General features: G+C 47.0%; 1 protein-coding gene across 2 annotated transcripts in view; it reads left to right on the forward strand.

The window, feature by feature from the left end:
- The window catches only part of ROBO4 (roundabout guidance receptor 4), a 138,434-nt gene that overhangs the window by 13,780 nt on the left and 103,517 nt on the right, over nt 1-21,137 (forward strand). The window contains exons 1-2 of one of the 2 annotated variants that reach the window (XM_089652129.1): nt 8,007-8,148; nt 17,705-18,007. In XM_089652129.1, the coding sequence (XP_089508255.1) occupies nt 8,082-8,148; nt 17,705-18,007 (370 nt within the window). In that variant the 5' untranslated portion in view covers nt 8,007-8,081. Of the gene's footprint in view, nt 1-8,006; nt 8,149-17,704; nt 18,008-21,137 lie in introns of those variants that run through there. The other variant, XM_089652128.1, reaches the window with a different exon arrangement.

Below are 21,137 nucleotides of genomic sequence, written 5' to 3' on the forward strand. Positions count from 1 at the left end.
ATAAGGGGGGATATGAGCTCCATGTATAATACATAAGGGGGATATGATCTCCATGTATAAATACATCAGTGGTTCATATAGTGAACTCGGTGTAGAGTTATTCACCCTGAGGTCATCACAGAGGACAAGGGGGCACTCTTTACATCTGGAGGAAAAGAAATGTAATCTCCAGATACGGAAAGGTTTCTTCACAGTGAGAGCTGTGAAAATGTGGAATAGACTCCCGCAAGAGTTGGTTCTGGCCAGCTCAGTGGATTGCTTTAAAAAAGTCCTGGATTCTTTCCTAGATACACAGAATATAACTGGATACTAACATTTATAGGTAAAGTTGTTCCCCACTATAATGTACAGCGCTGAGCAAACCTTTTGGCGCTATATAAATGCTGTATAATAATAATAATAATAATAAAGTTGATCCAGGGAATATATGATTACCTCTCGGGGGATCAGGCAGGAAATTTTTTCCCTGCAGGTGCAAATTGGTTCATGCTTTGCTGGGGTTTTTTTTGCCTTCCTCTGGATCAACTGTGGGTATAGGATTATAACTTTTTTTAGAGGTTGAACTGGATGGACTTTTGTCTTTTTTCAGCCAGACTAACTATGTAACTACAAAAGATGGCCGCTGCACCAGTCTTGCCTTCTTCTGGATCAACTGTGGATGTAGGATTATTTTTTTACTTTTTTTTGGTTGAACTGAATGGACTTTTGTCTTTTTTCAGCCAGACTAACTATGTAACTACAAAAGATGGCCGCTGCACCAGTCTTGCCTTCTTCTGGATCAACTGTGGGTGTAGGATTTTTTTTTAGTTTTTTTTTTTTTTGGTTGAACTGAATGGACTTTTGTCTTTTTTCAGCCAGGCTAACTCTGTAACTACAAAAGATGGCCGCTGCCCCAATCTTGCTTTCTTCTGGATCAATTGTGGGTGTAGGATTTTTTTAACTTTTTCTTTTTTTTGTTTGAACTGGATGGACTTTTGTTTTTTTTCAGCCAGGCTAACTCTGTAACTACAAAAGATGGCCGCTGCCCCAATCTTGACTTCTTCTGGATCAACTGTGGGTGTAGGATTTTTTTTTACTTTTTCTTTTTTTTGGTTGAACTGGATGGACTTTTGTCTTTTTTCAGCCAGACTAACTATGCTACTATGTAACATTGCAACACACAGTACAAAAAAGAAGGGCTATGTGCAATTTTCGGCACATTAGGGTCCCCTACCAGCCCACTCATTTTAAATAGGCTGCCTTGATGCAACACACGTAAACACACCGCATAACGCATCGCAGAGAACTAAATGAGCCCTCAGCATTTCTCTGGATTCATTGGTCCTACGGAGACTCATTTGTGCTGCAGGCAAAGTGTATAAAATGAAGCCTTTTGCATGTTGGTTTAAGCAGGGGGCGTCTGAATACACAAGTCAGCGTCTGACAACAACGCATGTTTACATGGCTCTATGCTTTCCTAGTTGTGGATCCCTCAGAATAATAATGATCCGATATTACTTACAGTTCTAGCCCTACATCGCCTGGTTCTGGCCATTGGCACACAAGTATGATGGATGTTTAATCAGCATCGGGGTATCTGAAGCACAAAGCGCGTGTCGGGCTCATTCCTTCCTCGGCCAGCCTCGGCTCCCCTTTGAAAATCCTCTAATTAGACGCAGCTTTGATCTTGCTGGTTATAGGAGTAAAACAAACACTTGTAATTCCCCAGCACATGAAAGCGCAGGCTGGCCCCCTATTCACAGCCTGCGATGGATATGTGATGGAAACACCATTATTAGCACGTTTGTTCCACCGATTCCGATGATACTTTGTTTTAACTGGTTTCTTTGTAGCAGGCAGAGGTTTTCTTCCTTCATACTTTACTAAACCAGCTGTCATCTTTAGGGCCCATTCACATATGTCCATTGTAGATTGTAAGCTCCAAGGATCAGGGCCCTCCTAACCAGGGGTGGACTGACCATTTGGAAACTCGGGCATTGCCCGAGGGCCCGGGGTCAGTAGGGGGCCCCATGAGATGCCCCTGGTACCTTTTTCAAAAGCTTTTTTGAGTTTAGGCAAGGACACAGGGGCCCCATGATCCCCTATTGCCCGGGGCCCCATGAGTTGTCAGTCCGCCCCTGCTCCTAACCCTCTTGTTTTGAACTGTGTTGTTGCTGTATTGTCTCCCGTTATGTTGTACAGCGCTGAGCAAACTGTTGGCGCTATATAAATCCTGTATGATAATAATAATAATAATAGCAAAGCATGCTAAAACGCACGCAGTAATGTGTGTTGCCCCAAGCAGGGCCAGTGCCTCCATTAGGCAAACTAGGTGACTGCCTAGGGCGCACTGCCACTTAGGGGCACCTGGTGCAGCACAGGCTGGCACTCTCTCTGTGTGGGTTGCCGCCATGTCATAAATGATCCTCCAGCTGAGGGGAGGGGTGGCAAAGGGGAGGAAAATGCCAGGTGTCTGGGGCCAGTGAAGCAGCTGAGCTGCTGCTCCTTCCAGTGTTCCTCTCAGACTCAGTCCCTTACTGCAAGCCGGCTGGCGGCTGCTGATAACTATGGAATTCCAGCCCGTCTCTTCCCATTCATCAGCGGAGGTGGAGCTGCGCCTGTGGAGGAAGGTAATGTCTGACTCTGATGTCTCGTGTCTGTGTGAGTGTGACCCGGCCGCCCATCCATCACATGTGCTATGTGTCAGGGAGTGATGACATCATCACGATCCCGCAACCTGCTCTTCTAGTGCCTGCTGGGCCTGTTGATCTGTGTTAGTGTTGGTGTGTTGTGTTGGATCTGCCACTGTGTGGGATCGCTCAGTTCAGGTGTTCTCTGTGTGTGTGTGGACTGGGTTGCCTGCTGTCACAGTGTTTTACCTCCCCCCATTGCCTGGGGAATTCTATCCTGGGATGTGTCAGAGTGTGGATCCATCATCCTCCACTCACTGCAACTGCCACCCTGCCACTGCCAGCCACAGATACAGTCCGTCCGTGACACTGATTTTGTATTTAATATTGGTGCTGGTGGCATCTTATGGCACTTATTTTTGCAAATTAAACACAATTTAGCAGCCTCATGTTTTGTTGATTTATTTTCTTCTTTTTAAAAAAAATCTTTTATTTTTTTTTTATTGGGGGGGGGGGGGGGGTGGGCACAAGTAGCTTGGTCTTGCCTAGGGTGAAATTGTCTAGGGCCCTGGCCCCAAAGCATGGCATCCCAATTCAGTGTACAGTAGTGCCGAAAACACTATGCACCGTAGTGCAGCCCCGTGTGCTGTGATGAGCTACACTTTGAAAAATGGGTCATGAGTGTTTTTTCATTCCTTATGGTATATTGTATATTGACTGGGCTGCCTTAATACAACATATATTAAGTCTAGGTTCACACCTATGCAGTTTACGTTTCTCCCGTGCCTGCATTGCGTTTTTGCTGTATTTTTGATGCATTTTGCATTTTTTTATTTTTATTGTTGCTATGTAGATTTAAAACACATCAAAAATGGCAAAAATTCTGCATATTCTTTTCTGCAGCGTTTCCATTGTAGTCTATAGAACCAAAAACGCAACTTTTTGCGTCCAAAAAACGCACCGGGTGAAAATGTGGAGATGTGAACCTGTCCCATTGGAAATCATGTTAAATGGACTGCTGTGCGTTTCTGCAAAATGCTGCAGAAAACGCTTAGGTGTGAATCTGGGGTAACACATGCCATGACGTATGGTACCCTTTTTTACGAACATAAATACACACATCGTGGCACCTATGCATGAAAACATTGATTGTGTTACATATTCTCAGGGCTTTTCTGCAGCCGAAATGCAGGACCGGCACCTCCAGCACTGAATATATGTAATGGCAAGGGAGGCTGGAGGGTCTACTGATGCTGGCTTCTGGGGGATCTATTGTCACTGGAGGGGATTTATTTTTTCATGGTGGTCTATTGTTGCCAGGGGGGTTCAATTGTTGCCGAAAGGGATCTACTGTTGATGGAGCGGTCTATTGTTGCTTGATGATAGGAGATCTATTGTTGCTGGGGTGGGATTTTGTTGTGGGGGTTGGGGTGGGATCTGTTGTTGCTGGGGAATCTATTATAACTGGGGGGGGCGGGGTATTTTTTGCTGGTTAGAGGGGATCTTATTTACTGTTTTACTTGTTCTCATACAAAAATATTATTAGCTCTGTATTCTCTAAAAGGTGTGGTACTGGGAGGTGGGTAGGGGGTGGAACCAAGGGACGGTGCTCGGAGGTGGGTAGGGGGTAGAACCAAGGGACGGTGCTCGGAGGTGGGTGGTGGGTAGGGGGTGGAACCAAGGGACGATGCTCGGAGGTGGGTAGGGGGTAGAACCAAGGGACGGTGCTCGGAGGTGGGTTGTGGGTAGGGGGTGGAACCAAGGGACAGTGCTCGGAGGTGGGTGGTGGGTAGGGGGTGGAACCAAGGGACGGTGCTCGGAGGTGGGTAGGGGGTAGAACCAAGGGACGGTGCTTGGAGGTGGGTGGTGGGTAGGGGGTGGAACCAAGGGACGGTGCTCAGAGGTGGGTGGTGGGTAGGGGGTGGAACCAAGGGACGGTGCTCGGAGGTGGGTAGGGGGTAGAACCAAGGGACAGTGCTCGGAGGTGGGTAGGGGGTGGAACCAAGGGACGGTGCTCGAAGGTGGGTAGGGGGTGGAACCAAGGGACGGTGCTTGGAGGTGGGTAGGGGGTAGAACCAAGGGACGGTGCTCAGAGGTGGGTGGTGGGTAGGGGGAGGAACCAAGGGACGGTGCTCAGAGGTGGGTAGGGAGTAGAACCAAGGGACGGTGCTCAGAGGTGGGTAGGGGGTGGAACCAAGGGACGGTGCTCGGAGGTGGGTAGGGGGTGGAACCAAGGGACGGTGCTTGAAGGTGGGTAGGGGGTAGAACCAAGGGACGGTGCTCGGAGGTGGGTAGGGGGTGAAATCAAGGGACGGTGCTCGGAGGTGGGTAGGGGGTGGAACCAAGGGACAGTGCTTGGAGGTGGGTAGGGGGTGGAACCAAGGGACAGTGCTTGGAGGTGGAGAGGGGGTTGGAAACAAGGGGTGACTCAGAAGGGGGGAGTTCCTGCACATATTCTCTGAGAAAAAAAGCCCTAAATATTCTACATATGCGCAGCAAGGTGAGTGCAATCACTCTGGGCTCATTATTCACATTGAACTCTGAAACTGATGACCTGTAAGGACTTTTAAAGCTTCCCCTGTGGAAAATGGAGGGTACCAACGCTTCTTACAGTTTGCTAACACTAGTTGTTGGCCTTCAGAAGAGTGCAGTATTGACACTGGGGCATATGTTTCCATCCAGTGACACCATCAAGGCAGGGGCATTTTTCCTTCCAGTGACTTCACTGATACAGTGGCATTTTTTCCTTCCAGCGACACCATCAACGCAGGGGCATTTTTCCTTCCAGTGACATCACTGATCCAGGGGCATTTTTTTCTTCCATTGACACCACCAACACAGGGGCATTTTTTCCTTTCAGTGACACCATTGATGCTGTGCCATTTTTTTAAGTTTAGTGCCATTTTCAATGCTGGGACAATTTTGCTTCCAGTGACACCCCTGATGCTGAGATCCATTTTTCTTCCAGTGACACCACTGATGCGGGGGCATTTTTTTCTTAGCCCAATATTTGTGCTCCAATTTTCTTCCCTTTCGCTGCTGTGTACCACAACTATTGGTACTATTTCAGTGCATGTTACACATGTGTGTTTCAATTCAATTCAGTTTGCTTTTCAGACAAAAATTGCTTAGGGAGATTCGGATGTATATGAATCTCTAAATGGACATAGTAACAAATGTCAACGGAGCCAAAGAAAGTTATATCGGAATTAATTAATGCATTTGTTTCATTCAGATGACGTCACATGATGTGATAGTAGTTCAGGTCCATGGGAAAAAAAATTCATTTTTCAAATTTGTTCGATAATTCAGATTCAGATAACAAATGGATCCAAATTTTATTTCATTTGTTAATTTGGATGCACATGACGCCGGTCAATATTGTCCTATCGGCTCACACCATTTATCTTGGTGGGTTGAACTAGTGTCTGAAAATTTAGAATCTGTCAGTTTCGAATCTGTCTGATTCCATGATATATCAAATATTTTGTAATCTTCAACAAAAACTGCTAAATTTTTCTAATCTAACTAAACCAACGAATATACGAAACAAATGCAGAAGCTATGGGGCAGCATGGTGGCTAAATGGTTAGCACTTCCACCTGGCAGTACTAAGGTCCTTGGTTCAAATCCCAACCATGGCACCATCTGCCTGGAGTTTGCATGTTTTCCCTGTGCCTGCGTGGGTTTCCTCCAGATACTCCGGTTTCCTCTCACACTCCAAAGACATGCTGGTAGGTTAATTGGCTTCTGTCTAAATTGGCCCTAGTATGTGAATGTGAGTTAGGGACCTTAGATTGTACACCCCTTGAGGGTTAGGGACTGATGTGAATGTACAATATATATATGTAAAGTGCTGCATAAATTGATGGTGCTATATAAGTACCTGTAATACATAAATAAGAAAATTTAGATTGTAAGCTCCACGAGCAAGGCCCTCATATTCCTTCTGTACTGAAATGCATTGTAATTGTACTGTCTCCCTTATATTGTAAAGCACAGAGCAAACTATTGGCGCTATATAAATCCTGTATAATAATAATAATAATAATAAATAGATACAAAATGAATTTGAAAAACAAATCTGTTCAACATAACAAATATGAGGACACAAAATTCTTTAATGACTACCGCATTTAAATCCACCTACAAATCCTCTCACTGCAACTCACATTGGGAATTCTACTTGAAAATACTTCATCAGTGGTACCCAGGGGTGGACTGACAACTCATGGGGCCCCCGGGCAATAGGCGATCATGGGGCCCCTGTGTCCTTGCCCAAACTCAAAAAAGCCTATGAAAAAGGTACCAAGGGACATCTCATGGGGCCCCCTACTGACCCCAGGCCCTCGGGCAGCGCCCGAGTTTCCAAATGGTCAGTCCGCCCCTGGTGGTACCTAACCCCTACCAAACTAGCCATTTTCTACCCAAATCATCCCCCTTCTTGCTGGCGACAATGCGGGGACATAGGCTCCACTCTTCACATATTATGGTCCTGCAAATCTATTAAATCTTTCTGGAATAGTATATTCCAACTAATAATTGAAGTTTCCAAAATAACGACAACTCCTAATCCGGCACTTGCACTCTTACACATCCGGATTAACAATTTCCCTTGTACCTCCCGTACAATCACTGTCCACATACTTTCTACAGCTAAACTAAATATAACCTGATTATGGAATACAACTGCTGCTCCTTCCCTTCAATCGCTAATTTCAGATCTCAACTTCCAATGCGAAATGGAAAAAAGACTGGCCACCAATAACTCCACCCAACATACGTTTAATTCCTTATGGTCTAACTGGTTAAAAAACCCTAACTGCTCCGTAAACCCTGATACCTTACAAACAATCGTCTTACTTATCCACGTCAGACTGGTACTCCTTCCCTATTCTACCACAAGTCCCCCCCCCCCCTATTATTTTCCCCCTGTTTATTAAGCCCTTACTACTCACTACTCCTCCTCATGGTTCAGTCCACCCCTAGCATACCTCTGATGTCTATGCTGTAACTTTATTTCCAACCCTAGCCAAAAGGTGGGGTAACATCTTAATACAGCTGTATTGTATGCTTACATTTATACTGAACCAAATGTTTTCTCCCTGTTAAATTTTTGAAAAACTATCAATAAAAATTATTGAAATTAAAGAAAAAAAAAAATTATTTAATGAACAAATGGATCTGAAACTAAACAAAATGAAAATGAATAATAACTTTCCATGGAAGAATGGAAGGGATGGCTATCAGAGACAATGGTGGAGCAGAGCGATACAAGGGGGGGTTAACCAGTAACTTGGTATTGTCTTCTGCTGTATGATGGGAGGGGTCTCCAGCTGGGCTGTTAGGAAATAGGAAACTGGGAGCAGTTAGTGTAGGGGATGTAGGATTGTCACTGGGAGTCCTTGGGATGTGAACTGCCTGAGAAGAGGACGTTGAAGGTTTACAGAGGACACTGTGCCAGGAACAGTCATGTCACCGTATTGGGGGGTTTTCCTGGTGATCACAGTTTGTGGAGCCGATACTGAACCGCTGCAAGGTAAGCTTGGTGGTCAACCCAATACTTTTCATAAGAATTGCAAGCCTATAGGCTGATGGGGCATGAAGTGCTTCACAACATCTGCCTACACCTAATCTAGACCAGTCTTTCTCAATCTTTTTAACATGGAGGAACCCTTGAAATAACTTTCTGGTCTCAGGGAACCCCTGCCAATAATGACTAAATCTACAGCTCAGACTACATTAGTGTGATGTTCACTGACAAGAATGCTCCCTACATTTGTGGTCATTGGGAAGAATCCCAGTATTTAGATAGATTATTATTATTATACAGGATTTATATATTATTATTATTAATATACAGGATTTATATATTATTATTATTATACAGGATTTATATAGCGCCAACAGTTTGCTCAGCACTTTACAATATAACGGGAGACAATACAGCAACAATACAGTTCAATACAAGAGGGAAAGGAGGGCCCTGATCCTTGGAGCTTACAATCTAGGAGATAAATAGATTATTAGTGTCAGTGGTTACTCATCAGTCTCATCAGAAAGGTAAAAACTGCTCAATTCTCATGTAACTCCTAACTACCTCTGGAGGAACCCTAGAGTTCCATGGAAATCTGCTTGAGAGAGGCTGGTCTTGAGGGTCCTTAGCTGGGAGATTTTGGATGACCGTAGACATTTACAACACAGTTGAGTGCTTTTTAATTTTTACCCAAGCCATTATATATGCTACGCCTCTGTATACAGTATATATCTTCAGAAAATGAGAAAGAAGGACACCTCAGAGACAGGGGGGATAAGGTACAGTGAAGGAGGATGTGGCTACTGAGTGCTAAATACTGGGCATGGCTTAAAGGGTCCAAATAACAAGAAAGCACTGGAAATAAGTACTGTGAGCTAGGAGATCATTGCATTGACAGATTGTTACGTAGCTAACATAGGAGTCTGATGAGACAAGGTTGGCCCCTCTTACACCTCCAGTCCAGGGCCCCTTATAGAGTGGACAGGCAGCACAAGGGCAAGAAGTGGAGCAGCTGTGCATGGCAGCCAATCAGCTTCTAACTTCAGCTTGTTCAATTAAGCTTTGACAATAAAACCTGGAAGCTGATTGGTGTCTATGCAGAGCTGCACCAGATTTGGCGCCATGAGGTTTTAGTAAATAAACTCCAACGCTTTCAAGGAGTTGCTGTTGGGTGCTGGAAAGAGGATTCCAGCGCCCAGAAGAAGGACATGTCCTGGATCCACATGAAGCCTGGGTCTTGGTCAAATGGCAGGACAGTGCCACAGGACAGTACCACAGGACACTACCACAGGACACTACCACAGGACAGTACCACAAGACAGTACCACAGGACACTACCACAGGGCAGTACCACAGGGCAGTACCACAGGACAGTACCACAGGACAGTACCACAGGGCAGTACCACAGGGCAGTACCACAGGACACTCCCACAGGACACTACCACAGGACTGTACCACAGGATAGTAGCACAGGATCTGGGACAGTTGGAAGGTATGATGTGCCCACAGTATGAGTTTTACAGGACAGCATACAGAGTTAAGGAATCGTCCACAGTGTGTGAAGTTCAGGACCAGCGCACAATATTGGATGTACAGAACATACACAATTAAAGCAGAACTACGCTGTATCTGAGCGCCACAAACCAAAACCGCTGTTTAATTAATTTTTACTATTTAAAGCAAACTTCCCTATCTGTGTCTCCATGCTTTATTTTTTGGAGAAATCACTTTGAAAAACACTGCCTAGCATTTAAGGCTGTGGCCAATATTGAGTAAGGTTCAGATGATTCATGTAGCATTTACTTCCTGAAATCCATCTGCCTTTAGCTCAGGCATGCGGGCAGGAGGGTGTGCTTATCTGAGAAAACCCTTCCTCCCCTCTTGAAGACTCATGGGATATATGACATCATTTGCCTAGGCCAGAATCCAGGAAGCAACTAAAGAAATGTAAAAAAAAGTTTCAAACCAGTAAACATGATATACTTTCCTATTTACTGATGCTACAAACTTAAAGCAGAGTTCTAGTTACATTGAAAAAAAAATAAAAGTCAGCAGCTACAAAAACTGTAGCTGCTGACTTTTAAAAAACAGCCACTTACTGTCCCACGATCCTGCGGTGTCTTTCCTGCAGCCTGTTTCACAGGCTGGCCGGTGTTCCCTGCACCAGGATGTTCAGTGTGGGCACCTGGCTGTGACAGCTTTACAGCCGGGTGCCCACTGCACATGTGTGAGAAGCGCTGTGCTTTGTGAATGGCCCCGTAGTCTTCTGGGACCTGTCATGTGGAGGGAGGGTGGAGGACTACTTTCACTTCCGAACGCCTCCAGGGGTCTCCAAACTATGGCCCTCCAGGTGCTGAGGAACTTCAAGTCCCATGAGGCCTTGCAAGACTCTGACAGCCACAGGCAAGACTCCCAGAGGCATGATGGGACTTGTAGTACTTCAACAGCTGGAGGGCCATAGTTTGCAGACCCTTGACCTAGGCAATTGAAGTCGGAGCAAATCCCTGCCAATTTCAGGTACCCGCTCCCCAAAGGTGCCAATCCTTAATGGGGAGTGGGGGACCAGTCTTTAAAGTGGAACCTCCCCTTTTGGGTGGAGCTCCGCTTTAAGGATTAAAAATGGTCAATGTTGATTGAGGGAGTGAAGTGATGACCACAACAGTCCTCAAGGAGCTTACAGTGTAAGGTCCCTATCTCATGTGCAGAAGAAAATTATTCTACCAGCATGTCTTAAAAGGAAACCGGAGCACACAGGGGAAATCTACATGAGCACAGGGAGACCATGAAAACTGATGCGATTCCCGCACCCACAACCAGAATAGCCTCATAGCAGAAGATACTTTGATAGGGTGACAACACAGAAGCTCAACAGGGAGACAGGGACAGGGCGTTGTCACCCTTTAACCAGAAGTGGATCTTCATGGCAGGAACACCAGAAATAATTTTGTATGAAAGGTACAGAATCAAAATGATGAAAATGACTTTTACAAATGACAATGGCATATTAAAGCTTCATTGAGATGTTAGAGTTTGGGTTTCCATACACTTTAATTGTTCAGTGATATCAGACTGGTGCCAGTTTTACTAATTTCGTAGGTAATGTCATTATTGTCGGCCATAAAATAAACATTCTCTGGGTTTCTTCCACAATGATTTTTGTCCTGATTTCAGCTATTTGAAGTAGTGAGGAGTCGTGTTGATGTGAATTGCGGTGATTTAACAAGTTCCATGAAGTCTTCGTATCCCAAGGCTGAACGTTTCATACTCGGCTAATGTGCTTAGTGTGTAATTATCACATCTGGCGGTGTTGTGTATAGCAGTTGTACACTATTAACATCTCAGCAATTCTAATTTGTGATATCTCCAAGGGAAGATGGAGTAAAGATACTTTACAGGAGTGGTAATGAATTGTTCTGAATATTTTACAGAGCTAATTGGTGATATCTATGGAGGAAGGCAAATGCTGAAGTTTAATATGTTTATGTTGCCTTCCCAGGTTGTTCTGTCTCTCCAATCTAAGCATTGAAAGTGTGATCTCTGTAACTTACAGCTGTGATGAGATAGCGATAACTCCAATCTTAGTTGAATAACACAGGCAGTGACTCGATCAGACGAAACCTTGTAGATCTTGTGAAGTTTATTCCATAAAACGGAGAGAATCTTACAACAATGAACATCGGATAGATCAAAAGATCATAATGTGATCTACTTCATGACATGAGGCTTAAAGCTGAAATGCCTTCCTGGGAAAAGGGGTGGGGCTATCTATACAGCATGAACTAAACCAGAGGAAAGGGAGGAGCATAGACAAAATACAAAGAACACTTAAAGGCATATGACAGTCATGTGAAACATGACACAGGTTCCTCCCTCCCTCTTATCAACATGCTAAACTTTTCCAATATCATTACATACATGACTGTAAAATCAGTGATGTCATCATTGGGTCTCTGTGCTTCTCTATGCACTGCAGGCAGATCATGGCTGGTGGGAGGGGCCATCAGGATGCTTTCTGTAAACATCACAGCTCCTTGCCTCAGTACTCCTTTCCTTTTATGAGAAGCTCACAGTGTGTAGTGAAATCATAGTAAACAATATCAGTCCAGGAGAGGAGCCGGCACAACTGTGCAAGACTGGAGAAGCATTTACTTGGGATGCAATCAACATGCATGGACATAGACTGGGATGCAATCAGCATGCATGGACATAGATTTTCGGACACCGGAAAGTGCCATACGTAGGACACTGAAGACTGGCGTATTGATCGGTCAGAGCCAGGGGTGGACTGACAACTCATGGGGCCCCCGGGCAATAGGGGATCATGGGGCCCCTGTGTCCTTGCCCCTACTCAAAAAAGCCTATGAAAAAGGTACCAGGGGCATCTCATGGGGCCCCCTACTGACCCCGGGCCCGAGTTTCCAAATGGTCAGTCCGCCCCTGGGCAAAGCCGGTCCCATATAACAGCTCGGTTTTTTTTCTGGCCACGCTTCCTGTAACAATGGAAGTAATCTATTAGGAACACAAAATGTGAAACCTGATTTTCTGAGGTTCTCTTCAGCATCACAATATTTACTTCCACCTATTGTGTCCGTCCAGTAAACACACGAGCTGCACAAGACTAAAAATACAAAAGCAAGGCCGTCTCCGGGCCGTGGCTGTCATCGCGGGTCCTTTGTGTCCCCGGCGCTTTCCTAAGCGTCTTCCTAAGTAGCGCGTTCCAGGCATTTCTATCGAGTTCATCATCTGAGGTTTTCTGACATTTTCAGTCACATTCCTCAAGTTGTATATATTGTTGCTGAATTCCCAGGACACTTTGCTGCAGGAGAGGTTATCCCATGGACAACATACGTGTCAACTGTCACGGATGTACAAGGATGTCCTCCATCTTGGTCCTCTGCTGCTGCGTCCTGGGATCACAGCATCAATCTTATTAGAGATATTGCACTTTATATTTTTTTGTAAGTTCCGTGGTGTAGTGAACACAAAAGTAACACCCAGTGCAAAAAAAAAGTGAGCACACAAAAATTGCCGCACACAAAAAAGTGCACAGGGCGTACGTCTGGCCCTCCTCCGAAGAGAAAAGGCCCTTGCCCTGATCCCTCGGGCGCAAGGCTCCTGACGGGGACTGAGGCTCTCACTAGGTCCACCCGGCTGAAACCAGGCGGGCCCCTTTCTTCAGGAGGCCTGCCGAAGCAAGGCCACCCCGAGTACTAAGTGAGGATCCCCTGAAGGGAGACCCCATGAGAGGAGGAGAACCTGATCAAAAGGCCACAAGCCTCCCCCCCCCCCCCAAGACTTTCAGGACAGGCCCGAGGACCTACACCCTACTAATCAGGGAAGGTGCAAGTGCATACAGTGCTGTGCAAAAAGTGCAAGTGACAAACAAACCTGAAAAGAAAAGAGAGGGGGGAAGTGGAAAGTGCTATTGTTCCATAGTGAAGTACTATGGCGGGCCGTTCGGCATGTGCAACAACTTGTGGGGATTGGGACTGCAACTGGGGGGTTCCTGCATTATAACAGGTGGAATCTGGACAGGACCAACTGTGCTGTCCTACTAACGGTTAGCAGACAGCTAACTACCAAACTGGCAGCATTGTATTTCATTCCAAAACTGAGTTTACTTCTGTGAATAGTTCTGTAAAACTGCAATACAATCACATAACCTGAAGTTACAATATGCTTGTATTCATGTCTTTTACAAATACATCCAATGAACACTTTTCATGCAAACAGCTACCTTTTATTCACATTACATACACTGGAATGCAATCTAACAAATAATAAATAGACTTACATGTTTATTAAAGGGAGAACGGAGGAGACCTTCACTGGTGTTCTTCAGGAAACTAAAATGGCTCTGCAGTGGTTTATGGAAAATCTTTAATCAACAAAACACTCCCTATTTTCCCTACTTAAAGCGGAGTTCCACCTGAAAAAAAAAAAGTCAGCAGCTACAAAAACTGTAGCTGCTGACTCTTAAAATACAGATACTTCCCTTTCCCTCGGTCCCGCGGTGTCCTCACCACTGCTGGTTTCACCGGCCGTCTTCTCTCCCTGGGACCGGCATCTTCAGTGTGGGTACCCGGCTGTGACAGTTTGTGGCTTTACAGCTGGGTGCCCACTATGCATCTGCGAGAAGTGCTGCGATTTGTGAATGGCCCTGTACTCTTCTGGGATCTGTCACGTGTCCCAGAAGACTACGGGGATGGAGGGGGGAGGACAACATCCGCTTCCGATCGCCTAGGTGATCGCAATGGGAGTGAGTACCTGTCAAATCCAGGTACCTGCTCCCCCCCTCTCCAAAGGTGCCAATGCTTAATGAGGAGCGGGGGAAAAAGGCTTAAAGCGGAACTTTCCCTTTTGGGTGGAGCTCCTCTTTAATAAGACACTCCCTATTCTTGTTGAAAGGAATAATAAAAACAGGTGCAGTTGCAGTGAACACCCAAAAGATGGCACCCTACTCAACACAACGATGATATACAGAACACAACCCATAAAGTAGGAATGATGGACAGTCCCCATATATTTAGATGGGGGATCTGGGCTGGACCAGTCCATAAAGTGGGTGTGATTTGGGTGTGACCACCTGGAAAAGGGACAGATGAAATGAGGATTGTGGGCGGAGCTAGGTGTCCTGGAATCCAGGACCATAATGTTGATATGTATAGGACAAAGCTGTATATATTCCATTTTATTGTGAGTGCTGATTGGTTGCTGTGGGTTGCTGTACTACGGTCTTTTAACATCATGCTGACCATGTAATGCGTATGTCACCAACAGTGGGCTAGGAAGGGCTCTCAGTTACGTGACCACTATTATAGCCAATCACAGTGGTAACATGGTTGGAAAGTCTGTATTACCACCACCCCACCTTTAAGACCCAGTTAACAGGCTCATTCACATGAGTGGTACAATCTGAAAAGCTATCAGGATTGGATCGCTTTTCAGAGGGTGTTTGGCAGTGAGAAGGCAATATGTCACCTACGCACCTCCTGTGTTAACCCCTAAAAACCAGCACCATCATGGCTGCGTTGTGGCTGCATTTGTGGGGAGCTTTTGGCAGGCAGTACCAGGTGAATACAGGGGGGACCATTGTTGTGGCAGCATGTGTACACCCCCTGTGTGCTACCTCTGCAACTTGTATGGGAGAATTTGGGGGTGGTAGAAACATTGCTTAACCACGTGCAGGGGGTGGACTGACCATTTGGAAACTTGGACACTGCCCGAGGGCCCGGGTTCAGTAGGGGGCCCCATGAGATGCCCCTGGTACCTTTTTCATAGGCTTTTTTGAGTTTGGGCAAGGACACAGGGGCCCCATGATCCCCTATTGCCCGGGGGCCCCATGAGTTGTCAGTGCGCCCCTGACCACGTGTATTTACTGTCCCCCAACCACAAGTGTAAACCAAGCCAAAGGGCTGTTGCGGTGTGTGGGAAGGGTTTATATTTTGTTTTTTAATCATAGCTCCAGCCAAAACATTCTTTTTAGGGTTAGGTTCTGTTCACACCAGAGATGTGACCAAGCCTGCATGCTTCTTTCCTGTTTCCTTGTGTTCCTGTGTGCTGCGTTTATTATGCCAATGGGCTGCCCTATGTGTGAGAAACACACAAAAAAAAGGGTCTGCGCCATTTTAAAAATCGCACCACACCAAAACACACGCACGCATGTTAAGAAGATGCATGGAGGTGCCGTTAGAGATTAAAGTGTTACTAAACCCACAACAGTAAAATCAGTCTGTATATGCAGGAAAGCATGCTTGTTATACTCACTGTGGAACCCAAGGGGTTAATCCTCTGCATTGTGTAAAAAGGCTGTTTGATCCTGTCCTCTATGATCCTCCCCTTCTTCTACTTTCCCCAATTCATCTGCTGATAGAACAGAGCCTTGGGGACAAGCTCCACATGCCCAGTTTGGTGTGTATTGCTAGAGAGTTTTTTTTTTCTTGGGAGAGTTCATGTGATCAGCACAGGGCCAATCAGCGCTGTCCAGGCAGAGGGTCAGGGGCCCTGCAGCCTCATAGGACAATCAGGGGAGAACAGGGGCGGACTGACCATTTGGAAACTCAGGCACTGCCCGAGGGCCCGGGGTCAGTAGGGGGCCCCATGAGATGCCCCTGGTACCTTTTCATAGGCTTTTTTGAGTTTGGGCAAGGACACAGGGGCTCCATGATCCCCTATTGCCCGGGGGCCCCATGAGTTGTCAGTCCGCCCCTGGGGGAGAATGAAAAAGCCTCCTACAAGCTTTAACACAGCTGGACACTGATAGAAGTCACAAGACTGCTATATATTGCTGATGAGAAAAGGTATTTAGATATGTATATATTTACGAGAATAATTGCATTTCCATGTCCTGTGTACTGTGGGAGGCCAGATATAGCCTTAGAGATTCTGTATTCACTTTCCCTCATTTCTTGTGTTTGCACCAAAACAGGAAGCAAAGAAAATCTCCCCAACGGCGGCTCGGACAGTAATAAAATATTTATTTTGCCTTCCCTTTGACAAAATGCATTTTGACAAAAATTGCAAAATCTCCTGATCTTAGCTGAAATTTGGAGAAAATTGAAACTGAATTTCTTTCATCCCTAATCTCTACATCATCAGGCTCACTGATCCACGTATCTTAGTCTAGGTTCACACCTAAGCGTTATTCGCTGCGTTTTGCAGAAACGCACAGCGGTCCATTTAACATGACAGGTTCACATCTCCGCGTTTTCACCCAGTGCGTTTTTTGGAAAGGGTCAGGGACTTTTTAAAAGCAAAACATTGTGTTTTTGGTTGTATAGACTTCAATGGAGACGCTGCAGAAAAGCATGTCGTGCGTTTTGGGTTTCAATCTGCCCAGCTACAAGTTAAAAAAAAAATGAAATGCATAAACAACGCGGCAAAAAAGCGAAACGCATCAAAAACGCATGTGCAAAAACGCAAAATGCACCGCAAAAAGCACTGCAGAAACGGATCAAGTGCAAACTGCATAGGTGTGAACCTAGCCTTACTGAAAGTCTGCCTGACAGGTTCGAAATCGAAAGACTCTGCATTCTTTAACAACATGAAACATCCACAATGGTGATAGCCAGCGGTCATGTGATTAGCGCTGCTTAGGTTGAGAGCAGCATATTTTATTCAAGGAAAGAAAATATCAGAGACATGATTTAGTCATGTGACCTGTGCCCTATTGATTGATAAAAACAGTGAATTTTGATGATTGGTCCACTTTTAGGCTCCATTCACACTTGTGCGACTTGTCATGTGACTTTGATATCCAATATGATATGACAATTTGCAGCTCATTCTTTTCCATGGTCCCTTTCAATTGGTGCAACTTAAAGTCACCACAACTGTGCAAAGGTGCCTGCACTGCTTTGATGGGACTTTTGATACGACTTTGATCCAGAAAGTGTAAAGTCAGATCAAAGTCACACTGAAAAAAGTTGGGCAGGTGTGAATGGAGTCTTAGTAGAAGGTTGTGGTGCTCCCTGTGTGTGGCCCCTGGGGGCCTGTTTACATTTATTGAATGGCCGCATTGTTGGCTCATATAATATAGAACGTTTTTCCTCTCTTGTAGGTATGAAGTCACGTTTAAGTGAATTTGGCCCCCGTATTATTGAACATCCTTCAGACACGGTGGTACGTCGGGACCAGCCGGTGACCATGAACTGCCGAGCCGAAGGGAACCCGGAGCCCTCAATCGAATGGTACCACAATGGAGTGAAAGTCAACTTCTCCAACTTTCATGGCTCCCTGATCCACGATGGCTCCATATTCTTCTACCAGATAAAAGGAAAGTCGAATGAAGGGATTTACACCTGCCTGGCCCAGAATCACCTGGGGACAGCCATCAGCAGGAACGCCTCGCTCACTATTGCTGGTAAGAACCCAGAATAAAGGTGGTTTAAAACCGAACTCCAGGAAAATAGCTAAATACATATCGGGGTGCTGTGTTACCAGCCAAAGGATTGGCCTTTCTGACTATCCAGTCCTAGATTTACACAGCTCCGTCAGATAGTAGAACCTGGTTGGTGACGTGACTTTTTTCTAGTGCAGGTTATTCATATAACTTGGTCACTGTCCTGCCCTCAGGCTGTTAGTGGCCAATAAGCTTCTCCCCCTGCTTTCTCTTTCTCCCCCCTCTCGTTCGTGCACTCTCTCCCCCCTCTCTTTTGCTCGCTCTCTCTCCACCCTCGCTGTTGCTTTCTCTCTCTCCCGTCTCTTTTGCTCTCTCTCCCCCCTCTTTTGCTCTCTCTCCCCTCCTCTTTTGCTTGTCACCCCTCTTTTGCTCTCCCCCCTCTTTTGTTCTCTCTCCCCCCTCTTTTGCTCTCTCCCCCCCTCTCTTTCGCTCCCCCCACTTTTGCTCTCTCCCCCCTCTCTTTTGCTCTCTCCCCCTTCTCTTTTGCTCTCTCTCCCCTCTCTTTTGCTCTCTCCCCCCTCTTTTGCTCCCCCCCATCTCTTGCGCTTGCTCTCTCTCTCCCCTCTTTCTCTCTCTCTTTCCCCCCTCTCTCTTTCACTCTCACTCCCCCCCTCTCTTTCACACACTTTCTCTCTCTCCCCCCTCTCTTTTTCACTCGCTCTCCCTCTCTCCCCCTCTCTTTCTTTCTCTCTCTCTCCCCCTCTCTTTCACTCTCTCCCCTCTCTTTTGCCCCCCCCCCCTTTCGCTTGATTTCTCCCCCCCCTCTTTTGCTCCCCCCCTCTCTTTTGCTTGCTCTCTTTCGCTCTCTCCCCCTCTCTTTTGCTCTCTCTCTTCCCCCTCTCTTTCACTTTTTTGTTCCCATTAACTATAATGGGTCATATTCAGCAGCAGTACTGCCATTAAGCAAAGCATCATGTATGTGGCATATGTACAGTCCTGAGTGGCTGTATGTGTTTGTTTTAGTGGGCAGTCAGGGGTGGTAAAACCATGGCTCAGCCACCTGCTTTTACAGCCCCCTGGCTGTCCATGTGAACAAGAACTTATAAGTCCTGTCCATCCATCTCCCTGTAACTTGACAGGGCAAAGAAGATCAGCAGACTGATGAGCTCTTCTATCATTCTGCTCTCCTACTATCAACATGCCCCTCGTTAGGCACTGCAGCACAAATGATTGACTCCTGCTTCTTTCTCCCTCTGCCAGTCTGAGGCATGGACAGAGGGGTGGCTGTGGACGTGGTATACTTGGACAGAGGGGTGGTGGTGGACATGGTATGGACAGAGGGGTGGCTGTGGACGTGGTATACTTGGACAGAGGAGTGGCTGTGGACATGGTATACTTGGACAGAGGAGTGGCGGTGGACTTGGTATACTTGGACAGAGGAGTGGCGGTGGACGTGGTATACTTGGACAGAGGAGTGATGGTGGACATGGTTATACTTGGACAGAGGGGTGGTGGTGGACGTGGTATACTTGGACAGAGGGGTGGCGGTGGACATGGTATGGACAGAGGGGTGGCTGTGGATGTGGTATACTTGGACAGAGGAGTGACAGTGGACATGGTATACTTGGACAGAGGAGTGACGGTGGACATGGTTATACTTGGACAGAGGGGTGGTGGTGGACATGGTATACTTGGACAGAGGAGTGGCGGTGGACGTGGTATACTTGGACAGAGGAGTGGCTGTGGACATGGTATACTTGGACTGAAGAGTGGCGGTGGACGTGGTATACTTGGACAGAGGAGTGGCGGTGGACGTGGTATACTTGGACAGAGGAGTGACGGTGGACATGGTTATACTTGGACAGAGGGGTAGTGGTGGACGTGGTATACTTGGACAGAGGGGTGGCGGTGGACGTGGTATACTTGGACAGAGGGGTGGCGGTGGACATGGTATGGACAGAGGGGTGACTGTGGATGTGGTATACTTGGACAGAGGGGTGGCAGTGGACATGGTATGGACAGAGGGGTGGCTGTGGACGTGGTATACTTGGACAGAGGGGTGGCGGTGGACATGGTATACTTGGATAGAGGGGTGGCGGTGGATGTGGTATACTTGGACAGAGGGGTGGCGGTGGACGTGGTATACTTGGACAGAGGGGTGGCGGTGGACGTGGTATACTTGGACAGAGGGGTGGCGGTGGACGTGGTATACTTGGACAGAGGGGTGGCGGTGGACGTGGTATACTTGGACAGAGGGGTGGCGGTGGACGTGGTATACTTGGACAGAGGGGTGGCGGTGGACATGGTATGGACAGAGGGGTGGCTGTGGACGTGGTATACTTGGACAGAGGGGTGGCGGTGGACGTGGTATACTTGGACAGAGGGGTGGCGGTGGACGTGGTATACTTGGACAGAGGGGTGGCGGTGGACGTGGTATACTTGGACAGAGGGGTGGCGGTGGACGTGGTATACTTGGACAGAGGGGTGGCGGTGGACATGGTATGGACAGAGGGGTGGCTGTGGACGTGGTATACTTGGACAAAGGGGTGGCGGTGGACGTGGTATACTTGGACAGAGGGGTGGCGGTGGACATGGTATAGACAGAGGGGTGGCTGTGGACGTGGTATACTTGGACAGAGGAGTGGCGGTGGACGTGGTATGGACAGAGGGGTGGCGGTGGATGTGGTATACTTGGAAAGAGGGGTGGCGGTGGATGTGGTATACTTGGACAGAGGGGTGGCGGTGGACGTGGTATACTTGGACAGAGGGGTGGCGGTGGACGTGGTATACTTGGACAGAGGGGTGGCGGTGGACGTGGTATGGACAGAGGGGTGGCTGTGGACGTGGTATACTTGGACAGAGGGGTGGCGGTGGACGTGGTATACTTGGATAGAGGGGTGGCGGTGGATGTGGTATACTTGGACAGAGGGGTGGCGGTGGACATGGTATAGACAGAGGGGTGGCTGTGGACGTGGTATACTTGGACAGAGGGGTGGCGATGGACATGGTATGGACAGAGGGGTGGCGGTGGATGTGGTATACTTAGAAAGAGGGGTGGCGGTGGATGTGGTATACTTGGACAGAGGGGTGGCGGTGGACGTGGTATACTTGGACAGAGGGGTGGCGGTGGACATGGTATACTTGGACAGAG

Source organism: Staurois parvus, unplaced genomic scaffold (genome assembly GCF_062004578.1).
Source record: "Staurois parvus isolate SC_StPar_1 unplaced genomic scaffold, SC_StPar_1.0 ptg000671l, whole genome shotgun sequence".
NCBI lineage: Eukaryota > Metazoa > Chordata > Amphibia > Anura > Ranidae > Staurois > Staurois parvus.